The 14,327-nt window shown below is 45.3% G+C and overlaps 1 protein-coding gene across 3 annotated transcripts in view; it reads right to left on the bottom strand.

The window, feature by feature from the left end:
• The window catches only part of TUB (TUB bipartite transcription factor), an 87,410-nt gene extending 75,873 nt beyond the window's left edge, over nucleotides 1-11,537 (bottom strand). For all 3 annotated transcript variants that reach the window (XM_023239531.2, XM_023239532.2, XR_006586352.1), the window contains exon 1: nucleotides 11,357-11,537. In XM_023239531.2, the coding sequence (XP_023095299.1) occupies nucleotides 11,357-11,412 (56 nt within the window). In that variant the 5' untranslated portion in view covers nucleotides 11,413-11,537. The remainder of the gene's footprint in view (nucleotides 1-11,356) is intronic.
• Nucleotides 11,538-14,327: the final 2,790 nt, after the last annotated feature.

The following is a 14,327-nucleotide window of genomic DNA, read 5'->3' as shown; positions in this document are numbered from 1 at the left end:
CTCCACCTTGGGGCAGAGCCTGCCTGGGCCAAGGCACCTATCCCTGTATCTAGGAATGGCCTAACTTTCAGATTCAACTGGACAGGAAAATGCCGATATCAGTAGAGGAATCTCGTTCTGTGCTGGCTCGTAATAACAGCAGCCAGCACAGAAATAGCACTCACCATGTGGCAGGCACTGTTCCGGGCACTCTACATTTATCAAGCCTTACAAACATCAAGTCATTTACTCCCTACAACGGTAGGTACTATTTCCTCTAATACTATTACTTCCATTTTAGTGATGAGGAAATGGAGACTCATGGCAGTTAAGTAGCTTTCCCAAGGTCACACACACATTGTGCAAGTGATTTGAATACTGTGAAGGAACAACTTTCTGGAACGTTAGGGGACAGAAGCCAGAGCCATTGTTCGGGAACGTCCAGACACTGACTCGCTTCCCCTTCCACCTCAGCCTCGCCCTGGCCAAAAGTAGGTGGCTCTGCTGACACCAAGCTGCTGGCTCTAAAGAACCAAGAGAGCCTCGACATTTTTTTCTCATGGCAAGAGAGTCTACCTTTTGAAAACAGAATATATTTTGTTAGGGTCAAGTACTCTCAGAATGATGAAGTAAGTCTTAAGTACAAAGGGCTACTTTTACAATAAGGATTTGGGTACTCTCTCAACTTGGCAGAAACCTGCCTGTGCACAGAATGTCGGCCAGCACTGCGCGCCCTGGGTGGGAACCAAGGGGCCAAAAGAAAATCGCAGCAAGATGTGCTGTGGAGACTCCTGGCCGGTATGGTCCCTGGTCACCAATAAGCTCTGGGCCAGCTAAATTAGGAACTTCATTTTACCTAATCCTATAGTGGGTATGTGTGTGGTCTGTTTCTAATCCACAGCCTACCTGAAAGGGTATACAAACATCATCTCATTCCAGTCTCACCATGACCCTTCGCTAGAAGAAAATCATCACCCCCATTTTACAGACAGGGAAATTGAGACTAAAGGACATTAAGTAACTTGCTACTTGACACACTTCTAAACTGTTTAGACTTTGCTTCTTTTATGTCTACAAGTGGCACATAGGATTTTTATAATCAACCAAAACAATAAAGATTTCCCATACTGTGCTACATGTACACAGCTAATAAGAGATGGGGCTGGGATTTGAACCAGGTCTGACTAATAACAAAGCCTGAGCTCTTTCTACTGCCCCCTCTGTGCCATCTTGGCGACCTAGTCTCTTGGGAGTCACAGCCCTCCCTAGACATGTTTAATACAGGTCATGTCTTGCTTCCTTGCCCGTCTCTCCTATTCAAAACTTATTACAAAGCTGCAATTAATCAAACAGTGAGGTGCTGGTATAAGGATAGATGCACAGACCAATAGAGTAGAATTGCAAGTCCAGAAATAAATCCATACATCTATGGACAATTGAGTCTTGACAAGAGTGTTAAGTCCATTCAATAGTCTCTTCAACAAATGGCAATGAGACAGCTGGATACTGGATTTCTACATGCCGAGGAATAGAGTTGGACCCACATCTCACACAAAAATGAATTTAAAATGGATCAAAGACCTAACTATATACCTTAAAATCACTTAGGGGAAAACAGTGGTAAATCGTTGGATTTGGCAATGAATGTGTAAATACTACATCAAAAGTATAAACAAAAGAAAAAATAGAGGGGAATCTGGTGGCTCAGTCGGTTAAGTGTCTGACTCCTGATTTCAGCTCAGGTCGTGATCTCAAGGTTTGTGAGTTCAAGCCTTGCATCTGTCAGGCTCTGCGCTAATGGCATGGAGCCTGCTTGAGATTCTCTGTCTCCCTCTCTTTCTGCCCCTCCCCTACTCTCTCTCTCAAAAGCAAATAAATAAACATTTAAAAAAGAAAGAAAAAAATAGATAAATTGGACTTCCTCCAAATTAGAAACTTGTGCTTAAAGGGCATTACCAAGAAAGTGAACCTTTGTTCACTGTTGGTGGGACTGTAAATTGGTACAACAACTATGGAAAATGGTATAGGTTTCTTAAAAAGTAAAAACAGAACTACCATATGATCTAGCAATCTCACTTCAGGGCATACTTCCAAAGCAAATGAAATCTGGACCTCAAAGGGATATTTCCATGTTCACTGCAGCATTATTCACACCAAGATATGGAAACAACTTAAATGTCCATCAACAGAGGAATGGATAAAGAAAATGTAATATATATATATATATATATATATATATATATATATATATGGCTGAAATATTATTCAGCCTTAAGAAATAAGGAAATTGCTATGTAGGACAACATGGATGAACCTGGAGGACACTGTGCTAAGTGAAATATGCCAGACACCGAAAGACAAATACTGCATGATATCACTTTATGTGGAATCTTAAACTAGTCAAAGTCATAGGAGTGAAGAGTAGAATTGTGGTTTCCAGGGGCTGGGCAGATGGAGAAAATGGGAAGATGTTGGTCGGAGGGTACAAAGTTTTGGTTATCTTAGACGGATGAGTTCTGGAGATCAGAGGTACAGCGTGGGGACTATAGTTAACAATACTATTTGTATCCTTGAAATTTGCTGTGAGGATACATCTTAAGTTTTCTCATCACTCACACACACACACACACACACACACACACACACACACACGTGCACGCGCACACAAAGGAAAGAAAGAAAATTGTAACTGCGATGTGATACGTATGCTCATGAACTTGATTGTGGCCATAATTTCACAATGTATATGTGTATCAAAACATCAAGTAGTACTCTTTAAATATATATATTTATAGAGTCTATATTTACATGTACATGTGTGTGTATATGCTTACATATATACAAAATTCCTATGTGTTAATTATACCTCAATGAAGCTGAAAAAAAAGCCACCAAGAAATACCAACCAAAAGAAAGACATGCATTCAAATGTCCAGTGTTAATAATAACCAAAACTGGGAAACATCTCAAGCATGCATCGTAGTGGAACGGGTGAATTGTGGTAAATCCATACAGAACTCTACATAGCAGTGAGAATGAACTAACTGCAACTTGATGCAGAAACACAGATGACTCCACTGTTAAACTCAAGAAGGAAGACACGGGGGCACCTGGGTGGCTCAGTCAGTTTAGTGTCCGACTTTGACTCAGGTCAGGATCTCACAGTCATGGGTTTGAGCCTTGCATCAGGCTCTGTGCTGACAGCTTGGAGCCTGGATCCTGCTTCAGATTCTGTGTCTGCCTCCCTCTCTGCCCCTCCCCGACTGACTGACTCTCTCTCTCTCTCTCTCTCTCTCTCTCTCTCTCACCCTCTCTATCAAAAATAAATAAATATTAAAAACAATTTTTTTAAAAGAAGGAAGACACAAAAGAATACACCTGGTACTCTTAAATTAATTTAAAAATCAGCAAAACTAACCTCTCCAATTTGAAGTCAGCCTAACGGAAGTCAGGATGATGGTAACCCTCGAGTTAGAGGGCAGAGATAGGACGGTTTCTGATTATAAGAGTGTATTCACTTTGTGAAAATTCACCAAATTCTTCACTTATGACTTGTGTGCTTTTTCATATGAGGTCATACACTTCAATAAAGAGTTTATTTAAAAACAAACAAAAAAATGGGGGCAAAGGACTTGAACAGACATTTATCCAAAGAAGATATACAAATGGCCAATAAGCACATGAATAGTCATTAGGGAAATATGAATCAAAACCACAGTAAGAAACCATTTCACACATCCTAGGATGGTTTAAAACCAGAAAATAACAGGTGTTGGCGAGGATGTGGAGAAATGGGAAACTCATGTGTTGCTCCTGGGAATATAAAATGGTGCAGTTGCTGTGAAAAACAGTTGGGTGGTTCCTCAAAAAACTAAACGTGGACTTAGTATCTGATCCAGCCATCTCACTCCTACGATCCACGTAAAAGAATTGAAAACAGGGACTGGAACAGATGCTTGTATGCCAGTGTTCACTGTAGCACTTTCACTATGGCCAAAAGGTGAAAACAACCCAAGTGTCCATCAACAGAGTAATGGAGAAACAAAATGCAGTATATGCATGTAATATATTATTCAGTCCAAAAAGGAATGACGTACTCATATATGCTACAACATGGATAGACCTCGAAAACATCACGGGAAGTGAAACGGCTAGACACAAAAGGCAAAATATTGTATGATTCCCCTTATAGGCATATATCTAGAATAGGCAACTTCATAAAGATGGAAAGGAAATTATAGGTTACCAGGGGCTGGGGAGAGGGGTCAATGAAGAGTTATTTCTTGATAAGTACAAAGTTTTTGTTTGGAGTGATGAAAAAGTTTTGGAAATAGTGGTGATGGTTACACAACATTCTGAATGTACACTTAGCAATTAGTAACATGGCCAATTTTATGTTATATATATTACTACAACGATACAAACTGTATTGCTATACATTGACAATTAATTATTGGAAACTGAATTTAAAGATATACCATTTACAATATCATTGAAAAGTATGCAATACTCTAGGATAGATCTTATGAAAGAGATGAAAGACTTACATTCAGAAAACTACAAAATATGCTTGAGAGAAATGAAAGATGATCTAAATAAACACAAAGATACATTATGTTTATAGGCTGGAAAGCCCACCATTACCAAGAGTCAACTTTCCCCAGATTGATCTATAGATTCAACACAATCCCAGTCAAAATCCCAGCAGACTTTTGTCTTTTTTGGGTTTTGCAGAACTTGAAAATCTCATTATAAAAGGAATGTGAAATTAACAAGGACCCAGAAGAGACAAACAGCTTTGAAGAAGACCATCCTGGTTTCTCCAGTGCTTGGATGAAACAGCCTCTCCCAGGCATTTCTTTTGTCTTGTTTTGGGTCCACACTCACCCAGAAACCTTTGGATTTTACTTGCCAAGTAGTTTGATTTTGGCTTGGGGATGGGCCCTGTGCAGGGCTGCCAACATTGCAATAACTACAAAGAGATCTTCACAATTCTAGGTTAATAAGTGGGTCTCTGGATTTGAAAAGAAGAAGGAGGAGGAGGAGAACAGCAACAACATCAAAGTTGAGGATCCAAGCTACCTGATTTCAAGACTCTTTGCAAAGCTATAGTCACCCAGATAGTGTGGTGTTGGCATTGCGAAAGGCAAATAGATCAGTGAAGCAGAATAGAGAGTATAGAAATAAATACAACGACAATTCAGTTTTGATAAAGGTGCAAAAAAAGCAAAGTCCTTTCAACAAATGGTGCTGGAACAATTAGATAACTTTTTTTTTAAGTGAACCTCATTCTACATACAAAAGTTAATTCAACTGAAGCACAGACCTAAAATATTAAGCCTAAATTAGAAAATCCCTAGGAGAAAACCTTTTTCACCTGGAGTTAGGCCATGATTTCTTAGATGAGACACGAGAAGCACAATCCATAAAAGAATAAACTGTTAAATTAGACTGCACCAAATGTAAAATTCTGCTCTTCAAAATACATGAGACTGAAAAGAAAGCCACAGACTTATAGAAAATATTTGCAGGTCACATAGCCAATAAAGGACATGGATCCAGAATAAGCAAAGAATTCTCAAAACTCAATAATAAGGATGCATATAACCCAGTAACAATTGGGGAAAAGACTTTAACAGATACTTCCCCCCCAAAAGATACATAGATGGCAAATAAGCACATGAAATGATGCTCAATATCATTAATCATGGAGGACATGCAAATACACTCACAATGACACATGATTACATACCTATTAGAATGGCCAAAATTTAAAAGACAGAACATACGAAGTTGTCCCACAGATGTGGAGGAATTGGAACTCTCATACACTGCTCATGGGAATGTAAAGCGGTACAACCACTTTGGAAAAGTGGCAGTTTTTTAAAAAAGTTAAATGCATACTTACCAAGAAAACACATGTGCCTACCATGTGATCCAGCCATCCCACTCATAGATATTTACCCAAAAGAAATAAAAACATATGCCCATACAAAGACTTGTACATAAACAATCACAAAAGTTATATTTGTAATAGCCAAAAACTGGAAACCACCCAAGTGTCTACCAACAGAGGAATGGCTAAACAGACTGTGGTATCTCCATATAATGGAGTACTATCAGCAATAAAAAGAAATGAATGACTGAGTCATGCAACAACATGGAGAAATAGCAAAATAACTATGGATGCATGAAAGAAGCCAGACCAAAAAAAAAAAAAAACCCAAAAAACAAAAAAAGAATACACACTGAATGATTTCAATTATATAAAATTCTAGGATATGCAAACACATCAGATCAGTGGTTCCCTGAGGATAGGAGGAGGGTAGGGTTTGGCGGAGGAGCAAGAAGGAAGTATTATAAAGGGAAACAAGGATACACTGGCCTCTTTGCTGTTCTGAAATACACTAGGCACACTTCTACCTTAGAACCTTTACACTTGCTGTTCCCTTCTATAGAACATTCTTCCCCATTCACTCCCTTGTTTTTTACCTGTCTTTGCTGAAATATCACCTTATCAGAAAGAGTTTCCCCAACCAGATAATATAATACAACATATTCACCTCCACCCCAACCTCCATGTAGTGAGATTCTCTTCCTTTTGCTCAGCTCTATTTTTCTTCTTTGCACTTAGCATATTAGGTAAATCACTTAGCACTGACATATTATATACATGTTTTTGTCCAGGTCTATCTCCCCCCACTAGACAGTAAGAGTTGTGGGACCAGGGAATTTGTTTTGTTCACGGCTCTGTCTCCAACATCTATAATGTTGCCTGGCATTTAGGAGGTGCTCAGAAAATACATGTTGAGTGAATGGACCACGTTCAAAGGCAGGTATCATTATTATCATCTTTCTGTATGCAGAAGTTAAGTTGCTTGTCTAAAGTCACACAACCAATTATTGAGGGAGCTGGGCTTCAAAGTCAGGTCACTGTGACTCCAAAATCCAAGTTCCAAGCAAGTTGTGTACACTGTCTCAGAGTCTGGGGGGCCAGATTCAAAACAAAGAGATCACCATGAAACAATGCAGTTAGAGCCTCTGAGCGTGAGAATACACATCAATCCACCTCTTCTAGAGGATAATCTGGCAACAGTCACCCAAATCTGAAACTAGCAATCCCTCTTCAAGAAGTTCATTCTAATCAAATAACCAGATATGAGGAAAAAATGTTACGTATATAAGGTTGTCTACTGTGGAATTATTTATAACAAGAGATTTGGAGATGACAAAAAAGTCCCTCAAAGGGTGTGACTGAGGTGGCGTGGCAGTGATGTGGAATCAAGAAGTTACAGAAGATTGAGCCCCATGTGAACAGTTCTCAAAGGAGCAGGAGGCAATATCATTTGCTTAGGGGCTGGGGGTGTGGAGTAAGGGTCAAGTAAGAGGGGCCCTGAGTGTGACACAGAAGAACTGCTGTGGGGGATGGGAGTGATGCTAAGCCAGAGAAGGGAAAGACTGCTGATGGCACAGCTCAGGATGAAGCCCCAGAAAATGGCGACGATCATCACGGTCCTGCAGTTTTTGTGGCAGTGCTCTGATGCCCCGGATAAGAGAGGGGGTGGGGATCCTAACGCTGGCCCACACGGGGCTGGAGTTGTGGCAAGCATATGCAAGGAAACAGAAAGCGATGGTAGTGAGTGGTTCAGATAATCTGCCAGGTGGTCCATGATAGGAAAGGAAGAAGAGAGGCCAGGAAAAGGCTGGCAGGAGAAAAAGCAGACATGAAAGCGCTAGATAACTCGATAATGTGGTGGGAAGAATATATGAGGGAGACGCATGAGGCCAGAGATTGGGATAGTAGTGTGTATGATATCAGGGGTGAGGTGATCCCAGGAGCCAACATGTAGGAATGTATTCTGTGAATAGCTGAAGAGAAGTTTCTAGAATGGGAAGGTCCAGAAATTGTGAGTGAAGAGGGCTAGTTGGTAATTTACATAAACCCTGAAATCTTTGGGATAATGACTAGAGCTTGAATGGAGGCAAGATGGTTAACCAAGTGCCAAGCTCTTGAGAACACAGGGACTTGATGAGATGTACTCCAGGCCACTCATCTTTCATAGTTCATTTTATCTTCATAACAATCAGTGATATACATAAGAATAGACAGAATGGTTACCCTTGGAGAGTTCAAAATCAGTCAGAGTTTTGAGGAGTTCATTGGCTAGAGGGATGCTGGATAGAGAATACAGAGTTACCAGTGAAGGATCTGGCTTTGAACCCATTGAGTTAGGGGTGTTGGTGGAATATCTACAGAATACCCACATGGAGATGTTTACAAGCCTTTACAGAGGCATGGTTAGGGCTCGACAAAAAGAGTGGAGTTGAAGATATTGATTTCTGTGTTAAAAGCACTGAGGTGATAACTGGGACCAGGGTGTAGCCTGAGAATAGAATGGAACACAGCAGAACGGGAGAGAGGGGAGCTTTGGCATGTGCTCACGTTGGGACAGTGGGGACCAAGAGGAGTGAGCAATTAAAGAAATGCAGGCCTCATATTGTGGTAGATTGCAAAAATGGCCATGAATTCTTTGCAGCTCCTCCCTTCAAGAGGTGAAACTTATTCCTCTATCCTGAACGTGCGCTGACATTTTGACTCACTTTGACCAATACAGTGCGACAGGGTGATGTGCACGTCCTAAACCTAGGCCTCAAGAGACTTCGTACCTTCTGCTTTCTCACTGGGAAACTTCTACCAGCATGTGAACAAACCTGAGCGAGCCTGCTGGAAGACGAGAAAGGATTTCTCTCTTTTTGGGGAGAGAAGCTTCAGATGTGTTAGCTTTCACAGCTGAGGCACCACACACGTGAGTAAGCACGGCCAAGAGAAGCCAAGCCTAGGCCAGACCACAAACACTGCCCAACCGAGCCCAGCCCAGATTCCTGATGCACAGAATCTCGAGTTAACTAGAACAATTATTATTTTAGGCCATTAAACTTAAGAGTAATTTGTTACACAGCAATAGATGACCGATACATACATGACCTGAAAAGCAAAGAGGGGAACAGATTAAAAAGAACACGCTATATAATGCAGAGAGGCCAACTTCTAGGGGGGTGTGAAGGAGAGTTCAAATGTTCAGAGATGTGGTGGGGGCAGAAGTCAAAGAACAGAGTCAGAAAGTGCTAACTGTTAACAGTGGTTTGCTTCTAGGGGTTAGGGGTGGGGACGGGGACAATCACAGAACTTCACTTTTAATATGGGGACTACATATATGTGTAGCTTATGTAGTGTTTTTAAAAGTTTACTGAGGACTGTGCAATTTTAAAATAATTCAGTCCTTATGTTTTAAAGACTAAGCACTAACTGGAAAATGGAGGTGAGTGATATAGACCAATGGTTCCCGAGTAAAAGCCAAACCAGCTGTATCCGAAACACTGACTCTTGAGTTCCACATCTGGAGATTCTGATTCAGTTAGTTTGGATACGGACCAGGGAAGCTATTTTCTTCCCATGGCTCCCCAGGTGTTGAGATGGTGTGGGTGAGAAGAAAAAGGTTCTGAGGGTAGAACCCCAGGAAAGGTCTTTATTTAGGGGTCTAAAAAGGAGAACACTGCTTTTCAAACTAAGCATCTATGGAAGACAGGGTTCTCAGAGACATTTACAATATTTATTAATACAACAGTGATAGATACCACTTATTACTATGTTCCCATCTAATTCTTATATTACTTCCCACTTCACAGAAGAAAAAACTGAAGCCTAGAAAGGGAAAGTGACTTGCTGCAAGTGAGCTAGGTGGAGTCTGGATTTGAACCCAGGCTGTCTGATTCCAGTGTCTTGCTGTTGTTTGTTTTTACCGGAAAAAAAGTCTAGTTACTATATAGAATTGTCTCAATTTAAAAATTCCCTCCTATACACGTATTAGGTCCTTGGCATATGTTGCCACTTCTTTCTACTAGGATCTAGACTGGGAGCTCCTCTGGGGGAAGGAATTATGTCTTGTTATCTGCTTATCTCCAGGGCCCCACACACAGTTTGCAGTCAATACATGTTTGCAGAATAAGCAAATCCATGTGTGGTTTGGGATCTGAAGGCAAGCTCAGAGGGTTTGTTATTTTAAGTTGAATACTCCAATCATTTTAGAGTTCCTCTCCATAGGAAACACTATTTTTAAAAAGGGCACGTTCGCTGCAGTTGTGAGCTGGACAGCGAGCAGACGGCTAGGACCGTGCAATGCAGGGTTGGTGAGGAAACAGAATCAACCAATTTAGACATGTTCTCCCAAAGAAGGCGATGAAAGCAGAGAGGTGGACCAGTTGCACCCCTCTTGAGGGAGACGTCACAAACTTGAATAGGTTTACAGGCTGAGAGATCACCAGTTAAGAATGGAAAAAGACGGAATCAATTGGAGGGCGAGTTAAAGGGGTCCCAGGGGGACCCTGTTCTCTGAATCTCCGAAGGTAGGGGTGTCAAAGATGCAGGAAAGCTTTTAGCAGTGAAGGGAAGGAGAGCACAGGAAGCAGGACTTCAGGGAGAAGAGAGCAGCCCAGTTAATGAAGTTTCTCTTCCAGCCCTCCCCAATTAGGACCATGGATCAGAAAATGTAACTCCAGAGATCCTCATGGGGTTGTGAACTTTAACAACAACAACAATCTACTATCTACTATCGTCATGGTTTCATTTTTAAAAGAGAGGGGACATTTAACACACCAAAAATAGGTAGAAAGGACAAAAATCTCAGAATGAGTCTCCGCTTGATGACCGACTCATTCTGTTGTCCTCATTTTTCTCATTTCACCTGGAAGGATGATTCCTCCCGGCAGGACGGGTGCGTGGGGAGCGCGACTCCCGGCCGCCCACGCCCGCAGCCTCTCCCGGTGCCCGCGGGGCGGGCGGGGCGCCTGGCAACACTGCGGGCGCCCCGACAGCCCGCCCCGGGCCGCCCTTCGGCTCCGCCCAGCCCGTGGCGACCCGCAGGTCCCCGGCAGCAAGCTGGGGCGCTCCGGCCGGCCGGCAGTCCTCACCCACCGCCCCGGGGCCCCTCCTCGCCCCACCGCGCGGCGCCGCCCGCCCCGGGGCCCCTCCACGCTCCCTCGTGCGGTTGCGGCGCGGGTGGACACCGCAGGGCAGCCGGGCTGGGATGGGGGCGGGGTGCGAGGTGGGGAGGCAGCTCGTCGGACCCGGTGCCCTCCTCCGCCGGCTCTGCCCCGCAGGTGTGAGGACACCCTCGCTCCGCTCCGGCTTCGCATATCCGCCGCTCCCGGCACCGACGAGCCGGACGCTCGAGGGTCCGGGTGCAGCCGGGGGTCTGAGCGCTGGCGGCCGCGCTCCCCGGGAACTCTGCTCCTCCCGCCGGGGTGGGCGCAGGGGAGGGCGCCCACGCAGGGCCACGCGGAGAGCCCGGCGAGCCCATCCTGCAGGCGGCCGCCCTACCTGTCGTAGCTCCAGCGGCTGTAGGACAGGGTCCGGTGGCTGCTGACTCCCTCCATCGCCACCTCCGGGCTCGGCTCCGGCTCCGCCGCGGCGGCAGCGGCTGCGTTGGGCTCGCCTTTCGCTCGCTGCGGGCCCGGCCGGGGCGCGGGCGGAGGACTGTACCATTCGCCCCCCCTCCGGGGGGGTGACCCCCCCCTCCGGCTCTGCCAATGGCTGGGACGCGCGGGCTGCGGGGACCCGGGCCCGCGGGGCCCCCTCCCCCGCGCTCCAGTCCCGCGGGGGCGCGGCTGCTGCAGCCCGCACGGCTTATTTATTTATTTCCGATGTGCGCTCCGTGTCGCCATGGCAACCGCTCCATCTTTTCCGGCGTCACTGGGGCACCGCTGCTTTCAAACCTTCCCGGGACTAGGATTGCTAACAGGCTGTCTCCTCTCCTGCTCACCGTACTCAGGCCCCCTCTGCAGAGCCGCCCCCTCCTTCCTGGCGTGGAGTGTCATCCATTGACTCCTCTCACCCTTCCGCTTCGATTGACCCCCTTCTCAGGAATGGAAATCCCCATCCCCCGAATTTTGAGGACTCCCGCCATCTCCCAGCCCCTTTTCCCCTAGTAAGTCTTTTAATTACCGGAGTCCCCCTCGCCTAAAAGTGGTGAGACTCAGCCCCCTCCTTACCCGAAGGAAAACCCACTTCTTCCTCCCTCTTCCCCCACTGGATTCCCTTGGCCCCGCTATTCAACATACAGTGGCCCCCTTGGGTTCCGAGGACCGGGCTCTGTAAACACACCCATTTCTAGGCCATGTCTGTTTATTTTCCTTGTGCTTTCCCTTCATTACTACTAAAAATTCTTTGGAAAAAAATCCAGCCTTGTTGGTTCAACTAGCGGAGAGTGTCTTCTTCATCTACACCTGGCAGCAAAAGGCCCAGGGAGGGCTATGGGGAGAGGGGCGCAGACGTGGAGAGGGAAGACTGTCCCCTCCTTCTCTTCCCTTCCCCCACCCTGGCTGCCGGCTGCGGGGATTTACAGGTATAATCTTCTTGCAGAGGTCACGGAAGCCTAAGAAGGACCTTTCAGTGCAGCTGTTGTGACAGCAATAACATGCTGAGACCCGGGTCAGGGTGGAGGCGCCAGCGGTGGGGAGGAGGAGCGCAAGGCAGTAGCCTTTGAGCTACACTAATCCAAGGATCAGGGGCAACTCTGTGAAACCAGACCTTCTGTGAAGCCTGTGGGTTCCTGGCTTGCAAGGGACAGCACACCTGTTGCATCCAGCCCACAAATGTGGTTGTGTTTGTTTTCATTGACTAAGTTGACAACAATTAATGGAGAGATTTAATAGATTGAACCTTTTGTCCTCTCTTGAAAACTAAGAAAATCTGGCAAGCCTTGGGCCGGCCTTCTGCATGGCAGGCATACAGCCGAGAAGTGGCTGCTCTCCGTACAGGGAGCATGTGTTCTCCTATGGGCCTCAGGCCCCAGCCAGCGTTTCTTCCACTTACATAACTGGTCCCTGTAGCTTTGGAGTTTGCCACCCTGGGCAACAGTCCTCTCTGTAACCAATGGTTTCCCTGAAGCCCTCAGAGTTGTGCAAATGCATCATTAAGCAGTATTTACCAAGGATCAGCAAGATGCTGTAAATAGCAAGCAGACACTGTCACTCCCCTGTGGGGTTTATAGACTGACATGCATGGACTGACTCCCAAAGAGAACCACTGTTTCGGAACCACATCTTGATGGTGAGTCTCTTGGCCATGGGAGTGGTGGATTGGGACTCCAGAATCAACTCATTACAAGTGCGGGAAGCCTTATTTCATTGTTTGGTTAAAGTTGAGGGGAGAACACTCCTATCTGGAGAATGTGTGGTGTTTGTGGGACCTCCCACAGACACTGCAGAACCAGAAGCCACAGCTCCTGCCCCATATGTTATCAGACAAGCATCCAAGGATGTTCTTTCCCCAAAACACTGATGGAAGAGCAGTAGAACCTAAGAAGGATATTCCCTCAATGAGAGGAGTCCTGCTCCAGCAGCATCACCCCACTCCAACACATGCTCACAGAGACCCACTGGGGCTGACGTTGGGCACTGGCTGCCAGGCCCTTCCTTGCAGCCTGCCTTGGAGGTCACTGGGGCCAGTGGTAATAAACACCTATTCTACATCACCAGGGAACCAAGTAGTTGGTGCAAGACAAGAGTTCTATAGCTGTAAGAGTCAGTAGCAGGTGTACTGGATTCCCAGACCCTCATCTCCAAATCCTGACACCCTTAGGTACAAATAAGAAGCCCAAAGTCATGTTTCCTAGGCCTGGGCTGAGAGCTGTGGAGAAGCTGCATCCCAGACATGAGCCCTGAGCTAGGCAGATGGAAGAGCCTACCAAAGCCCCAGAGAATGGACCTTTGACCCTTATCAATTCCAGAAGTCATGTGTCAGCATTCTGTTGGGGGGAGATAGTGGCAGATTTAAAGTACAGTTGCCGAATCTTTGACATTCCTCCTATTGAGCGGGAAGGGTTATGTTACCTTACCATGAATCTCTATGCTATGTGATTTCTGAGGTTAAGTAATAGATGGCCTTTTAGTTTACCGGAAACTAAGAAGGCCACGTAAGAAGTCCCACAACCATGTAGCCACTATGCTGTGAGGAAGCCCAACCTATAAGGGAAGGTCATATGTAGATGCTTCAGTTGATAGTCCCAGCTGAGCCCAGTCTTCAGGTCACCCAAGCACCAGACATGTAAGCAAAAAAGCCTTCAGCAGATTATAGCCCCTAGTCCTTCGAGTCATTTCCAGCTGCTTGAGTGTTCCCAGCTGAGGCCCCAAACATTATGGAGGAGAGATAAGTCACCCTTGAGTGCCCTGCCCTGACCCAGAAAATCGGTGGGGACATAGAAATGGTTGTTTTACACCAAAGATACTCAGACAGGCAGAATTCATCTCAGAGGAGCTGGTTCTTTTTCCTTGAAAGCTCATGAATGGGG

This window comes from Felis catus, chromosome D1 (assembly GCF_018350175.1).
Source record: "Felis catus isolate Fca126 chromosome D1, F.catus_Fca126_mat1.0, whole genome shotgun sequence".
In the NCBI taxonomy this organism is placed as follows: domain Eukaryota; kingdom Metazoa; phylum Chordata; class Mammalia; order Carnivora; family Felidae; genus Felis; species Felis catus.
Note: the sequence above shows the minus strand (reverse complement) of the source record. Positions and strands in the feature narration are given on the sequence as shown.